At 35.4% G+C, this 14,845-nt stretch overlaps 1 protein-coding gene across 1 annotated transcript; it reads right to left on the reverse strand.

Moving 5' to 3' along the window:
* Positions 1-4,641: 4,641 nt before the first annotated feature.
* LOC120146363 (delta-1-pyrroline-5-carboxylate synthase B-like) lies at positions 4,642-14,463 on the reverse strand. The gene is made up of 5 exons (XM_039159952.1): positions 14,358-14,463; positions 5,310-5,460; positions 5,132-5,200; positions 4,935-5,001; positions 4,642-4,850 (listed from the first exon to the last, which is right to left on the reverse strand). Exons 1-5 carry the CDS (start codon positions 14,461-14,463, stop codon positions 4,821-4,823), a joined length of 423 nt encoding a protein of 140 aa, XP_039015883.1. The 3' UTR covers positions 4,642-4,820.
* Positions 14,464-14,845: the final 382 nt, after the last annotated feature.

Below are 14,845 nucleotides of genomic sequence, written 5' to 3' on the forward strand. Positions count from 1 at the left end.
TGTTGATCGTATGAATCTTTCTTATGGCTAATTCCATATTATACTATTATACAGATTTTAACATTGTTTTAAATATGAAAAGAATTTATGAATACTATATGTAACAGCCTAGATTTGGGCATAACGTCCAGGCCAGGTCTAGAAGATTACACTTGGTGGTATCAGAGCCATTGGTTTTAAACACTCGGACTGTGGATAAGTCCTAAACTCTGAATTTTTAAGATATTTTTAAATGAGTTTTAAATATAATCAAGAATCCTAATACTAGTCTAACTTAGGTTCAAATTCTTTATGTATAGCCTTGTAGATTTATCCGATGAGTGTTGCTAGAGGTCGTAGGTCAGGATGTGGTCATGGTCGAGGGCGAGCAACTCGACCTTCTTTTACTATAGACGATCCAATGTCACCGTGAGATCCTCCTATTCTGTATGTGGATCTGTCTATTTCTTGTTATGATCTGGTTACTCCTGCAAGAAACCCTCCCGTCACTAAGAACGAGAACATTGATTTGGATGAGGATACCATTAATATAGTTATTTTTCGCATATTCTAGAGAGTTTCTAGAGTCCCTGGTAATATGTCTACGGTCGAAATTTTGAAGTCTTTGGTAGCTGATGAAGTAGTTTCGTTTGAGGGAATTACTGGTGGACCTACAACTGACGTTGAGTATTGGATGGGAGATACAAAGAGGATTATGGATGAGATGGATTTGAGGCCTGAGAAGAAGTTAAAGGGGGCCTTAGCTATGCTGAAGAAAGAGAATTTTAGATGGTGGCAATCGATTTCCAATAGTATTTCGGGGAATCGATTTACTTGGGATCTTTTCAAGTCATGTTTTTAGAGTCGCTACATCGGATAAAGATACCTGCAGGAGCTACGCCATGAGTTTCAGAATTTGGAGTAAGGTAATATGTATATTATGGATTATGAGATTGAATTTATCAGATTGAGCTACTATTCTACTGGACTTGTTGACATTGAATTGGATCAGTGCTTGAGGTTCGAGAATGGACTCAGGTTTGAGATCATGAGTAGAGTTGCTACCCACCAGGAGAGGAAATTTGGTGCCTTGGCCGAGATAGCCAAGACCATTGAGGAGATAGAGCGAGTGGGTATAGAACACAAGAGTGATAGAGACCGAGACTAAGACTGATTCAGGAGGCCTTCTGGTTCTGTTGACTCTTCTGCACGCCCAATAAGAGAGGCAGGGGTAAGTCTTTTCAGAGAGGTGGTGTGAGTTCCAGGCATGTGCCGTTAAGTTCGTCAGATGTGACACTTTCTATTCACGGTGGTTCTTTTGGATCGCAACATTTTCCGTCATGTGAGCACTATAGGAGACTTCATTTTGGTGAATGAAGGATGAAGTTGGGTATCTTTTTTATATGTAGTTCTGGTGACCATTTCCTAAGGGATTTTCTAGAGCCAGCTCTTACAGTTCAGATACCAACTTGTACTCCCGTTCATACTTAGAGTACAGTTCAGACTTCAGCAGGGGGTCGTAGTCAAGAGAGAGCATTGAGATCGGCTAGTAGAGATTGACCTTCTCAGAGTAGTGGTCCAGCCAGATCTGAGGTCATATAGCTTGGGTTGGTTTATGGTACTAGATGTCGATATGACCATAATGAGCCTGATGTGATTGCAGGCATTGTTACTATTAATTCAGTTCCCTACTTTTCCTTGTTTGATAATGGATCTACTCATTCCTGTGTGTCGCATTCCATTTCTCGGAGCCTTAATATCCTAGTTGAGAATACTAAGAGTTTGGTGACAGATTATAGTCCCGTAGGTCAGTTCATAGAATTAGGTCGATGGAGGCTCAGTTTTCACATCTAATTACATCAGGTAAATTTCGAGGATGAATTTTCTTTTAAGGGAGAGAGTTCTCACACCACAAATTAGGACCTAATTTTTTTTAAAAAAATTGATAACTAAATTGAAATTTTAATAAAATTTGGGGACCAAAATAAAATTTTAATTAAATTTATACCCAATCAGAAAGTAACCAAATCTTGAGGACCTATAATGTAATTTACCTATTTTCTTTTTTAGTTGGGTTTAAAACCCCAAAATTCAACAGTTTTCATTTTTGGAAACTCATTTTATCTCTTCAAACCTTCCCTTTTTAGCCAAGAAACTTTGATCATCATTTGACTTCCGACCGTTGCTCCGTGATCGACACCACCATACCCTGGTGTTCCTTACATTGTCATGAGTTCAACGGTGGTTGCCTCGTTGTCGTCGTCGCCAGCGTGTGAGAGGGTGAGGAAAGTCAAGTTTCTAACGTTGCAAAATCGAGCTCTCCGTCATTCACCGATGTGAACCAATCTTTGTAAGTGTCTCAAAACCCCTTAAAATACATATAGGAATTTTCCACATTTTTTCGACCCCCGAAGGCCCGTACGTGCCCCATGTACCGCCATGCAGAAGTCCCATCGCCTAGTGGTTTCTAGAACATGCCGACCCGATCTGACCCACCTGCCCAACCCGACCTGCCTGTTCAACGCGGTCTGACTGGACTCGATCTAACCTGAACCGATCCAACCCGATCCAATTCGGTCAACTGTTGACCGTTGACTGACCGTTGACCTTTGATCGGCGTTGACCATTGACTGACGTTAACTTTTTTGAAAACTTCTATCTCAATGTTTTTCGACGTCCTGAGCCCGATTTTGTTATCCATTTTGCCAAATTTTGACCCAAAATCTCTAAATCGAGCCCATTAATCCGAAAATACGTTGTATTTTTAGCATTTTTACTTTTTTATTTGAGATTTGGTTATGGAATTGATTCAAGAAAATATTTTAAAGAAGGTACTCATGTTTCACCCGATCGAGGGTTGGTTAGATCCGGTGCTTCCCATCCGTCAAATTTGCTCAATTCAAGTTATTTGAGAGTTACTCGTAGGTTTCTGTAAATTGTTTAAATAAAGGTTATTATTATTCATATTAGGATTCCTATATGAATTTTCCAATTTTTAGGATCTAGCATTGCCGCTGATTGTGATAGGAAGACTCAATAGTAGGCTTTCCTATTATACTACTCAGACCGGTACAGGTTTGTTTCCTGATGTTGTTACATTACTGTTTTAAACTATTTATCTGAATTGTTTTCCTATAAGGCCCTTATCGGGTGTACTGGCGGGTGTATGGTTCTGGGGAACCTACACATTCTGGTGATCGGATAGGGGTAGTGGTCATATTTTTAAAACATGTTTGATAAATTGATTTTTACTGAAATATTTTATCAGTATGTTTTTATACACCGTAAGGAGCACACTGAGCTTTTCAGCTCATTATGTAAATTTTAACTTTTTCAGATAATAGCAGACTTGGCATCAGGAGGACCAACTACTCCTATTTTTCTACCACTGTATATCTCTATATGTTTTTTGTTATACGTTGGTGATTCATGTTTTTTACTACCGTCTCGATATATATGTATCACCGATATTTTGTTTTGTATATGTTCTATACGATTTTCTGATATATATATATATATATACATATGTTTATCGTATGAATCTTTCTTATTGATAATTCCATACTATACTATTATATAGATTTTAACATTGTTTTAAATATGAAAAGAATTTCTGAATATGATATGTAACGTCCAAGTCAGGTCTAGGGGGTTACATGCATTAACTTCAGAATATGTTTTTAGCACTATAGGTCGTGTTCTTGACCCATTCGAATATATATATTGGATCTGTTTTCATAACAAGTTGATTAAATATTATATTTTTAAATTTGAATATATTTTACAATATTAAATATTTTTTTATGGTGTTGGATATTTGAGATTATAAGATGGTGATGTAGAATATTTAGAATTTGTGTTTATAAATTGAATATATTTTATAATTTTTTTAAATTGAATATGTTCTTAAATATTTGAGAGGATAGAAAATAGATGTTGAAGATGTATTTGAGAATAGTATTAAGAGGTCACTACAGCAAAACAAGTCTTTAGTGACGTTTTTTAGTCTTATAGCGGCGTTTTTAAGCGCCGCTAAAAAAACTACCGGCGTTAGGAAGAGCGCAACAAAAAGTGCTGCTAAAACGAACGCCGTAAAAGGTCGAGTTATATAACGACGCTTGTTCTTTCAAAAGCCGCTATATGTTGTGATTTATAGTGGCGTTTTGTTCACAAACGTCGTTAATTATCTTGTCTTTAGTAGCCTTTTTTGCGACAAACACCGCTAATTCGCTTGTAATGGCTTTTTTTTCTACAAACGCCACTAATTCTCTTGTCTTTAGTGGCATTTTTTGCCACAAAATCTACTAATTCTATTGTTTTTAGTGGCGCTTTTTCCACAAACGTTGCTAATTCTATTGTCTTTAGTAGTGTTTTTTGCCATAAAATTCGCTAATTCTATTGTTTTCAATGACATTTGTTTTGTCACAAACGCCGCTAATTCTATTATTTTTAGCGGTGTTTTTAATACAAAACGCCGCTATATATTATGATTTGTAGTGGCATTTGTACAACAAACGCCTCTATTTGCAAAAGGTTGGCATAGGCAAGTTTGATTGGGTTGCTCTTCATTGAACCCGTAAATTGTTGATCACCACTATCTTAATCCTTAAACTTCCATTAATGCTAATATAAAATTATTTCATTGATGAGTTTAAACCTTGTGTCTGATGACATTATTTAAAGAGCTGGTAATGTCCGTTGTTATTTTGCAGTAACCAAAAGCAATGGATCATGCTTGTACTTATTCCAGCCTGTTAAAACTTACAGAATAATCAACTCAGTTCATTTCATTTAAAACAATACCATCGAGTTGTTAACAATCCTTCAACTCCAACCGGACCTCAGGCATGAATCATGCTTGTTACTCCAACCTGTTAAAACTCTTGCATCAAAATAGAAACAGTTCAGGAAATTGACAATGTTGTCCAACAAATGATATTTTGAGGGATTGATTCCTCAGCACCAAGTCCAAATCGTGCTCCATCACAAAACCGTGTGCATTTGCTATGAAATACTGCAGCGCTGTATCAAAAACAGATAAAGAATTGCAATAGCACCAACAACAATTTATTGCATCTATGCCCACAAACATGGTAAGCAGAAGAAATAAGTAATTACTCTATGAATGACGTTAGGCCAGATGTAGGCATACATGTCCACTCTGTGCAAAAACGTTTCAGCAACTTCAAGATCATCAGTGACAATGGCATTGGTGTGAGAACTGCAAAGCGAGCAAATTGCTTGAAATTCAGAGAAAGGCAGCTAACAACTAAGGCATAAATAAAGCAATGGAAAGCAAAAGAAAAAGAATTCCAAGAGACATGACATGCCTTCCATACTGGTGTATGTGGCCAATAGCAGCCTCCACATCATCCACAATATCAACTGTGCAAGCCAGTGAACTGTACTCATGATGTAATGATTGAGTCTCGGGAAGTTTTAACAAAGAACTCGCTCTTGGCCCACCATAAAGGGTAATACCTACAGCAAATAATGCCACAAAAGTCCAATGGCAGAACTTAGCAGCCTCGATCAGAATCATAAAACCTGTGTTTTTTTTCTTCTTCCGTGAATTTCACAAATATGATAAAATAAAAGATTTTATAATGTGAATGAAATTGAAAGACATAATGAAAAGAAAGTAATTAAATAAATTGGAAATCAATTATTAGAAGATATCTAAACAATGTAACTTACAAAATGCGATTTATGCTTTGCAAACAAGGTCAACCTTCCAGGGTCATTGTTTGGATTTTTGGAGGCATTAGATCTTAAGTGTCAAGTTGTGTTTGCATTGATTTTATTTCTATTTCTGAAAATTTTCTAATAGACTTCCAAGATGCTAAAGCTTCATGCTCACACCCAAGAAGTTCTAGTCATCATAAGGAGGACACAATTTACTTCCCAAGAGGGAAAATTGTGAAGGTGGTCAAATTAACAATCCAGATTAAAGAACAGAGTAAGATAACATATCGCATCAAATTCTCACAGGCAGAAGATAAACATTACTAATTATGCTTATTAAAAAGATAAAGAAGGAACAAGTAACCAACCTTACTTCCAAAAGGTGCAATTTTTTTGGGGCGGAATGTTCTCTGATTTCTGTTTTCAGAGCAATTTATTATCAGGAAAATCTTAACTGAAAAGGTAACCAGCTATACTGCTAATACTTGGAAATAGGAATTGGAAATGTTTACACTTCCAGAATAGGAAAGTTCAATGTTTCACAAGTTCCTTTGTGTGTGTGTGTGTATAACATTGAAGGTATTTCAAATGTGTACTGGATAGAACATTAGGAATTCAATCAAAGAAAATATTTTTAAAAATACTTTTCCGTACGTTTCTCGCTTTTCATAGGTGTACTGCATGGTACATTAGGAATTCAATCTAAGAAATTATATATATATATAATAAAAAATATTTTCAGTACGTTTGTCTCTTAATGGCTTGAAATAATATACAACACTTATCATGCATACATGGATACGTGTAGAATGGTTAAGAGCGAGACGAAGGCCCAAACTTGTATCTTCTTGAAATCTATGGAAGATCTGCATCATTTGAAAGTGATCCTAGGAACTAGTTTTTGGAAAATTAAATAGATCCCATTATATTACATTTGTACATTCCACTTACTTTTCTTCCATTTTATTCAACTTCATTCCTCCACCACAAGTCTTCTAACTGTGGCTGCAAAAAATCTAGTTTGCCACTCACTCAATTGAGTTCAGCTTCATGATACAAAGCTCAAGTTTCTCAGTTATGGCAATATAATTTTTAAGGTTAAAAAGAACACAACCAAGAATTTAGAGTAGCTTGACCTTTCTAAGGTTTTCATTCATGAAAACAAAGGTTACATAGCTTTAAATCATAGTTGCAACATAGAATCTTAAGCAATAAGAACAAATCATTAATAGCTTAACACCAGAAGATTAAGAAAAGTTCAACGTGCATTAATATTCACCATGATGTTATTAACATAGTCACTGATCTAATTGACCTCCACGTGAACGAGTTAACAAAAGCACATCCAGTAGTTACAGTTAACAAGGGAGTCAGAATCAGGTAGAAAAAATCATAATTCAATATAACCCAAAATAATTAACATAAAAAGAAAACATGAAGCACCATACATCAAGACCCAGATCATAATTCAGCATCTAAAGCCAACCCAAAGCGCAGAAAATTCAAGTGATTAAAAAACGAGGGTTTAAAGGATCGTGAGAGATAGAAAACAAACTAATTTAGCATTGATGTTCTTTTTTCCAGTGGTGTACATGTGATCTTCTTGTCAATCAGATTTATGTGTTTGCCAAATCAAACAGATCGAAAATAAATCAATAAAATAAATAAATAATTATGCAGTCAAGGCAAAATGAAACTTAGGACTGTAAAAAATGAAGGGTCATTTTGTTTCTTTGGGGGCCATCGAAATAGGAAGGGAGAGGGGATTGTTACCTCGTTCGCTTGAACCTCTCACCAAAGCCTAGAAATCGTCATCGTTTGTCGCTCGTCATCGAGAGGGGTAGACCGAGGGTTGTCGGTTGTCGGAGCAAGGAGTGAGTGGGTTTATAGATTTCTTAGGTTTCGGTTTAGAATCAAGATCCTTCTTTTTGGAGAATAGACGAGGGAAATCTAGGGTTTTATTCGGTTTAGGCTTTGGGAGTCTTCTCAGTGGCAACCGGTTGTCGACCGTAGAGAGAGAACTGCACTGATGAATGGTGTTTCGAGGTGGCCTGGAGCCTTCGGGGGTTTCACGACCGCATGGGGTTTTGGTCTCTAAGGGAGAGGCGACCGTGTAGAGATGGAGGAGGGGAGAATTTAAATAAATAGGGTTTTAGTTTTTTAGGGTTTTCTAAACTTTTTACGTGAAATTGAAATCATATAAGGTTATACTTAAAATTTACTACTTTTTTAAAACCAAATGCCACAAACATACCAAACTATTATAGCGTTTGTAAAAAAATGCCGCTATAGTACTACTTTGTTGTGGCGTTATTTCAAAAAAATGCCACTATAGATGAACCTATTGCGGTATTTGTATAAAAACACCGCTAAAGTACTACTTTATTATGACGTTTTGTTGAAAAACACCACTATAGATGAATCCTATTGCGGAGTTTGTATAAAAACGCCGCTAAAGTATTACTCTATTGCGGCGTTTGTTGAAAAAACGCACTATAGATGAACCCTATTGCGGCGTTTGTATAAAAACGCCGCTAAAGTTACCATTTTGTGGCGTTTGGAATATAAACGCCGCTATATGTTTAAAGTTAGTGGCGTTTACTCTCAAAACGTCGTTAAAAACGCCGAACAGTTTTGTTGTAGTGGGTGGTTAAGGAGAAAGATCAAGAATAGAAAATCTGTTATCCGATCACGAGTTAGAAAGCAGGCAATGGTTTAACACGTATTTGGCCAATTGATAGTTCTAAGTTATTTCTCTCTTTAATCTTACGCATCCATTGTCTTATAGTTTTGCACAGGCTTACCATAATAAGCTAGTTAACAAGATTTTGTTATTGGAAGAGGATAATATAAAGTTTACATGAGAGAAAGTAGAATCCTTCCCATGTTTATTCGATTTAACATCTGCACTCAAAATTTGTTTTTTTTAGAGATTTTAATTTGTGTATTTTTTGTTTGTTTGTTTGTATTTTTTCTTATAAAAAATGGTTTTATGAATAATGATTTGGTTAGTAAAACTCAAAGCTTGATGAAGTTAGTAAGTCACTAGTTTCCTTCTCAACATAATAAATATCAAAATAAATAAGCTATTCTTTTTAACAGGCAGGAATTTGATATAAAGTTTCAGTGTGAAACATTTGAACGAAGTATCAACTTAAAAGAACATGGTCTGTCATTTCTGACTTGTGTTTCCATTGTTTCAGATTTTCTAGTTAACGAACTGCTAAGCTATCCAGTTGACTTGTTGATGGAAATGCTTTGGGAATTCATCCAATGATTAAGTGTTTTGTACGTTTATAATTATATATGTTGGTTTTCAACATCTTCCAAAATACGGTGTGTTTATAAGTTAGGCTATGTTTATTTGGCTGAAAGATAACTGAGTTGGTGTTGATTATTAATTAGGTTAATTCTACCTTTAAGTTAAAGCATAGTTGAAATAGTTGATACAACAATAGCAGGTTATGTCTATCAAATGAAGAGTTGTCATTAATATTACGATTGGTTATATTTTTCCATGAAATGTAATGATATTTGCAGGTGTTTTTTCATCCCCAAGCTCTACAAATAAGCTCTCTCTAGGGGTATTCGCTTCTATATGAATTTGCCTTCGTCGGCCTTTTCGGATTTGTGTTTCTTTTCTTTGGGAGGGGCATTTGCTTTATTTGCAAGTAAAACTGCGACTTTATATTGATTCAAACCGAAATTCAATTTTTTGTTTTGGGTTTTTTTAACCATTTAACTTTCTTTTTGGATTTATTTTTAAAAAACCTGCAATATGTGGTTCAATTTATATTCTGTTAATAAATTGAACCGAACTGCATCGAATAAACCTCTAACTATCGCTAAACCCTAATTGTTCTCTACAATCTCTAGATCATTGGATCTCTCCATGATCTGATGATTAGGCTTAGCAGCACATAAGGGTTATTACGAACCCTGGTTACCCTTATCGCAAACATGCCTCTAACCATTGGTTTTTAGCAGGATTTATAGCTGTAAACGAGCTTGTATTGTAATTGATTTGGGTTTGTGATTACTTTCTGTAACTAGACTTGTATCTAATAGGCTGTTGGGGCTCATGTAACTTGGACTTTGCTGTTAATAAAATATTGAATTTTGGTTTTGGACAATAATATCTATCTTTTGGGTATTCAATTTTTTTTCATTCTTTTTTTGTCTTTCCTTTTCATTCAAATGGAACAAAGATGATAATAATAAAAAGAAAACGAATCAAAAGATTTTGATGTTAAAAGAATTGTTGATGTTTCTTGAAGTTTTAGGTTCGAGCATCAGAAATACTACGGTTGTAAGCATTTAATGTTAAATAGTTGAAAATTATCTATGAACATATATTACCTTATACTTATCACTGATTAATAAAAAAAAAAACAGATATTGATTCATAATAAATCCAAATCTTTCACTTGAGCGAAGCCATTCAAAGCCCTCTCTTCGATTTGAATAAAATTCAACTGAGGCCAACCTTCAATCACACAGCTCCAAATTCGTATTTCCAATCCGTATTCGATTTGAAGTTGCTTGAACAAAATTTGGATATTACAGTTATCATGGTTTTAGATTCGACTTTATCGAACTCTCGATGACTAGGTCCTTAATTTAGTGACTTGGGGAGGCCTTACTGTTTCCCAAGGGATCTCGTGACAGCGATAGGTATAGTTGAGTTTATCCTTCAACAGGGCTTCGATGTCCTTTCTTTTAGCTCGGGCTTGCCAGTTTTTACCGCCCGGTTAATATTTACATGCTTTCTTCTTCTTCTTCTTTTGGATTTTTTTATCTCATGGTTCGATCATTTTTATTTCTTGGATCATGTTTTCTTCGGGTCTGTTTCTGAATTCGTTAATTATTTCTTTGGATTTAATTATTATAGCTCATTATCATAAACCAAACCATCTTAATGGATAATGAATTTTTGTTATTTCTAGGTTATGAGTCCAAGTACTATGTATGGAGGGGTATGGACATTCAATATTAAATAGTTTAGAATATTTGAATAGATACTATCTTATGGTGACCCCAATATTCATAAAAAAATTATTAAAGCTCATCCGATAAAAATTACACAAAATTTTAAATTTGTTATTTTAAATTTTTTTAAATCTAATATATAATTTTTTTATCTATTGACACTTGCACAAGTGTAATCACTTCATATTTATAGATTTAAAGGGGTTAATTACCAGGTTGACTATTTTCTTTTATATTTATACACTTTACTAATCAAGCTTAAAAAGTTATGTTTCGGTTGCATATATCATCTATTTATTCAATTTTGTTTACTTATGTTATTGATTGTTATATTTGGTCATTGAGCTGTTAATTCTTGTTAGTTTGATTACATGACACGTTAGTAAAAAAGGGTTGATTTTTTATTTGACCCTTCAACTTCAAATAGAATACTAATTTCACCTTAAAAATTAGATAAAATATCATTTTGACCCTTAAACTTTAGATATAATATTAATTTAATCATTGAATTAAACCAAAGTCCCTTATCAATGACCATCACTCACCATCATCATTGTCGATCACTGTCGATCTTTGGACCCTAAAATTTATAACTCGCTCCTTTTTTGCCCCTCTTTTCCTCTCTTCTTCACCTCCATCACTACCTAACCGTTGAATCTGTAAGTTTTTTTAATTATTTTTGTTATTTTATGGATGATATCTTTCGATAGTTGAAAAGCTTGAAATCAGATCTGAGTGTGGAATACCAAACTGGAAAAAAATCTCCTCTCCCCCTTCAACGGACCTCACTTTCCGGCCTTCCTATTCATTCCCAGATCGCTTCTCTTTGGGGTTTTGACAATTGATTGGTAAAAAATCTCCTTTCCTCTTTTATTTCTGCTCAGATCTGCTCGGAATCCATTGTCCCAGGTTCCCTTTTCTACCTTCTGTATTCCTTCTTCTTTTAGTTACTTTTGCATTGTGGTTTTCGTTCGTAGATTTAACTCTGTTGTTTGTAGTAGCAGCGGGAAATTAGTTTTCTTTTAGTGAATCTTGACCGAATTGCTTTTTGATCTGTTAATTTTTTGGAGTTTCTCAGTATTTTGGTTCTTGAAAATTATAGGATCTTGAGATTCTGAGGTTTGACTGGATTATTTATGGAAATTTTACTGAAAAAAAGTTCAACATGTTTTGAGTAAGGCTTTGAGTTGATGACGTCTTAAACTTCCATAGAATTTGTTATTTACTTGAAAAGCAGTTTTGCTTTGAGTATGATATACTGGATCTATATTTTTCTACTGTGCTTCGAGTAGGATTTACTGGATCTGTATTTTTTCATTGTTCTAGACTCCTAGTATTCAATTCAAATTTTTCAATTTTTTTTGAAATTGACAGTAAACATTAGAACGTTTTTTTATAAATTAACAATCAATATTATTCTATTTTCTTCCCTTTTAACACTAGGCTTTTAACAATTAATTATAATCATTAATATTTACCCCCGCATAATAATAAAAACCAATATTATTATATTTTCTTTCCTTTTACACTAGGCTTTTAGCAATAATAATAACAATAGTATTTTATAAATTAAAATCCTATTTAGTAACCAACTAGGCTTCTTAGTACCCCTTAATTCTCTATCGTTTTATTGGTGCATCTCATTCCTTCTTTGGATTCCTTTTTTATAGTTCCTCATAGCTTCGGCTATATATGATTACTTGAGGTCATGTCATTCTTTTAGATCCCATAGGGCGTTAAGGGGGAGGGCTCGACAGAGTGGTGTCAAGGAGACTAGACTTAGAGTTTGTATGTTGAATGTAGGCACATTAAATGCTAGGCTGCTGGAGTTTACCGACGTACTAAGTAATAGGAAAATAGATTTTGCATGTATTCAAGAGACTAGGTGGAAATGGGCTAGCTCCAGAGAGTGTAACGGGTATAAGTTGTGGTATTCAGGCGTAGATAACGCTAGAAATGGGTTGGATATCTTGGTATCCTCTAGGCTCAAGGAAAATGTAGTTGAAGTTTGTAGATACCGTGATAGGATCATGATGATTAAGGTTATTATAGAAATGGAAATGGTGAATGTCCTTTCAGTGTACGCCCCACACGTTGACCTAGGGGAGGGGGAGAAACGTTGCTTCTGGGATTCGTTAGATGATGTACTTAGGAGCATTCCGGAGGACCAAAGAGTTTTCATAGGGGGAGACTTTAATGGCCATATAGGTAGTGAAATCAACGGGTATGACGGTGTTCATGGGGGTTTTGGTTTTGGTAGTAGGAACAAGGAGGGGCGCACGTTGCTTGAATTTGCTACTGCACACGATATGGTGGTCACTAACTCTTTCTTTAACAAGAGAGATGTGAACTTGATTACATTCCATAGCGGGGGACATTGTACCCAAATCGACTACATCCTGGTTTGAAATCGGGATTAATGGGCTTGCATTGACTGTAAGGTGTTCCCTGAAGAGGCATATGCATCACAACACAGATTGTTAGTTTTGGTGTTCCGCGTACGCCACGGGCGGAGCACTCATATAAGGGCTAAACTAGGTAAACCTAGGATACTTTGGAAGAACTTACATGGAGCGTGTTGCGTATTGCGAGTACTATAAAATTATACGCAAATAATGTGCAAGTATACACAATCGCAAAAGTAATACAGTGATGAGTGAGTATCGTCTCCACAGGGATTGGAAGGATATTGAGTAAAATTTATGCACTATTCTAAATTAATTAAGTATAGCTAATGGTATTCACAAATGATTATGCCGAGGCAAATGAAATGTGTATGAGTAACAAAAAGAAATGTCATGGCAAAGGAAAATGGTAAAAAACAGTAAATAAATAAAAAAGAAGATAATCCTCACGTGACAAGCTTTCAATGGAATGAATGGTAGGGATTGATCTAAGGATGTTAAACTTATCTCTCAGGCAGATTTAAGCACATTTATACTCCCTTTTCACTTACTACACATTTTTTTTCTTATTTTTTTTCACTTTTTTTTACACTGCTACGAAGGGAGTCAGCTCATCACACCTACCATCCCACACTCTAGGTGAAAGGGAGCATACCCTCCACCCCTAAGCTAGTCAGACAGAGTCATCCCGTGACTACTTTCATTCACTCGTATGTGCGTGGCTGCCATTTATTAAAGAGAGTTCCAGGCAATGCCACGGCAAAGAGGAGTGTCCCTCTACAGCTATGCCGAAGCATTTATTCACGATTAAACAAAATTCAGAGATAAGGGAGTTTTTTTTAATTGATTTATCATTTAAGCATAATACCATATTTTAATGCCAAGGCTAACCAGAGTTCTTTCATAAAAACTTCCTAAGTTCTTTAAGTATAGAAAACATACAAATCGTGTAAGAATAATTCACAAAGCATCAAGCCCTAGAGTCAGTTCTATCATTCTCAACAGTCATTTACATTCAATTTCTAGCCTAAAAAGTTCATCATCATCAGGTATCATCAAAACATTTCATTTAACTGTTCTACCATTTACTGATGCCATGGCATAACATTATGCTAATATTATCATGCACATGTTCTACAAAGAACACTACCTCCCCCAAACTTGAGAAAATCATTGTCCTCAATGCTGAATAAAAACTAAGTTAAACTAGACTACATGCTATGTGATGCGATGCAATGCAAGGTACCTTGTCTTCCTAAGATGGTGGTGGAGTCGTGCTGGCAGTGCTAGTAGTATTACGTCTGGTGCACTTCCTCAGTGATGTGGGGGTTTTGTCAGGATCAGAACTGGGTTCAGCAGCTGGTGTGCTAGGGCCTTCAGTGTTCTTAGATGTTGAGGTCTCCATACGCCCAACAGATGAGTTCAGACGTCATCTAGTCCATGTTGCCTGGGTTAGCATCCTCTGGCTTGGGTGTACTGTCTTGCTGAGTGACATTTGCAAATGTCGTGGCATCCTAAAATGATGGCAAGATCACGTCCAGGATGACGAGAAGATTATAAGCCAAACGTGGGAGCATCTCCTTGTGAACAGGTGCCACGACTGCGTCTTGTTAGAGCCTCAATTACATCTAGATTTGCCGTGGCATATTGGTTTGTGCAGTTCCCTCGTGAGATTTCATCATATTCCTCCTCCAAAACACCCTTCATCCTAAAAAGAACTAATATTAAAAATAAAAATAAAGAAAAACAAAAAACACTCATGAAAAAAAACAAAACAAAACTTCTAA

Source organism: Hibiscus syriacus, unplaced genomic scaffold (genome assembly GCF_006381635.1).
Source record: "Hibiscus syriacus cultivar Baekdansim isolate YM2019G1 unplaced genomic scaffold, ASM638163v2 tig00110912_pilon, whole genome shotgun sequence".
NCBI classification, from domain to species: domain Eukaryota; kingdom Viridiplantae; phylum Streptophyta; class Magnoliopsida; order Malvales; family Malvaceae; genus Hibiscus; species Hibiscus syriacus.

Excerpts from the sequence above, each read along its gene's own strand:
- LOC120146363 (XM_039159952.1), bottom strand. The coding sequence starts at position 14,463 with ATGGAGACCTCAACATCTAAGAACACTGAAGGCCCTAGCACACCAGCT. Across the intron at positions 5,201-5,309 it reads CACATACACCAGTATGGAAG|TTCTCACACCAATGCCATTG; the intron begins GCATGTCATGTC and ends CTCGCTTTGCAG. Across the intron at positions 4,851-4,934 it reads GATTTGGACTTGGTGCTGAG|GTTGGAGTAACAAGCATGAT; the intron begins GAATCAATCCCT and ends GAGTTTTAACAG.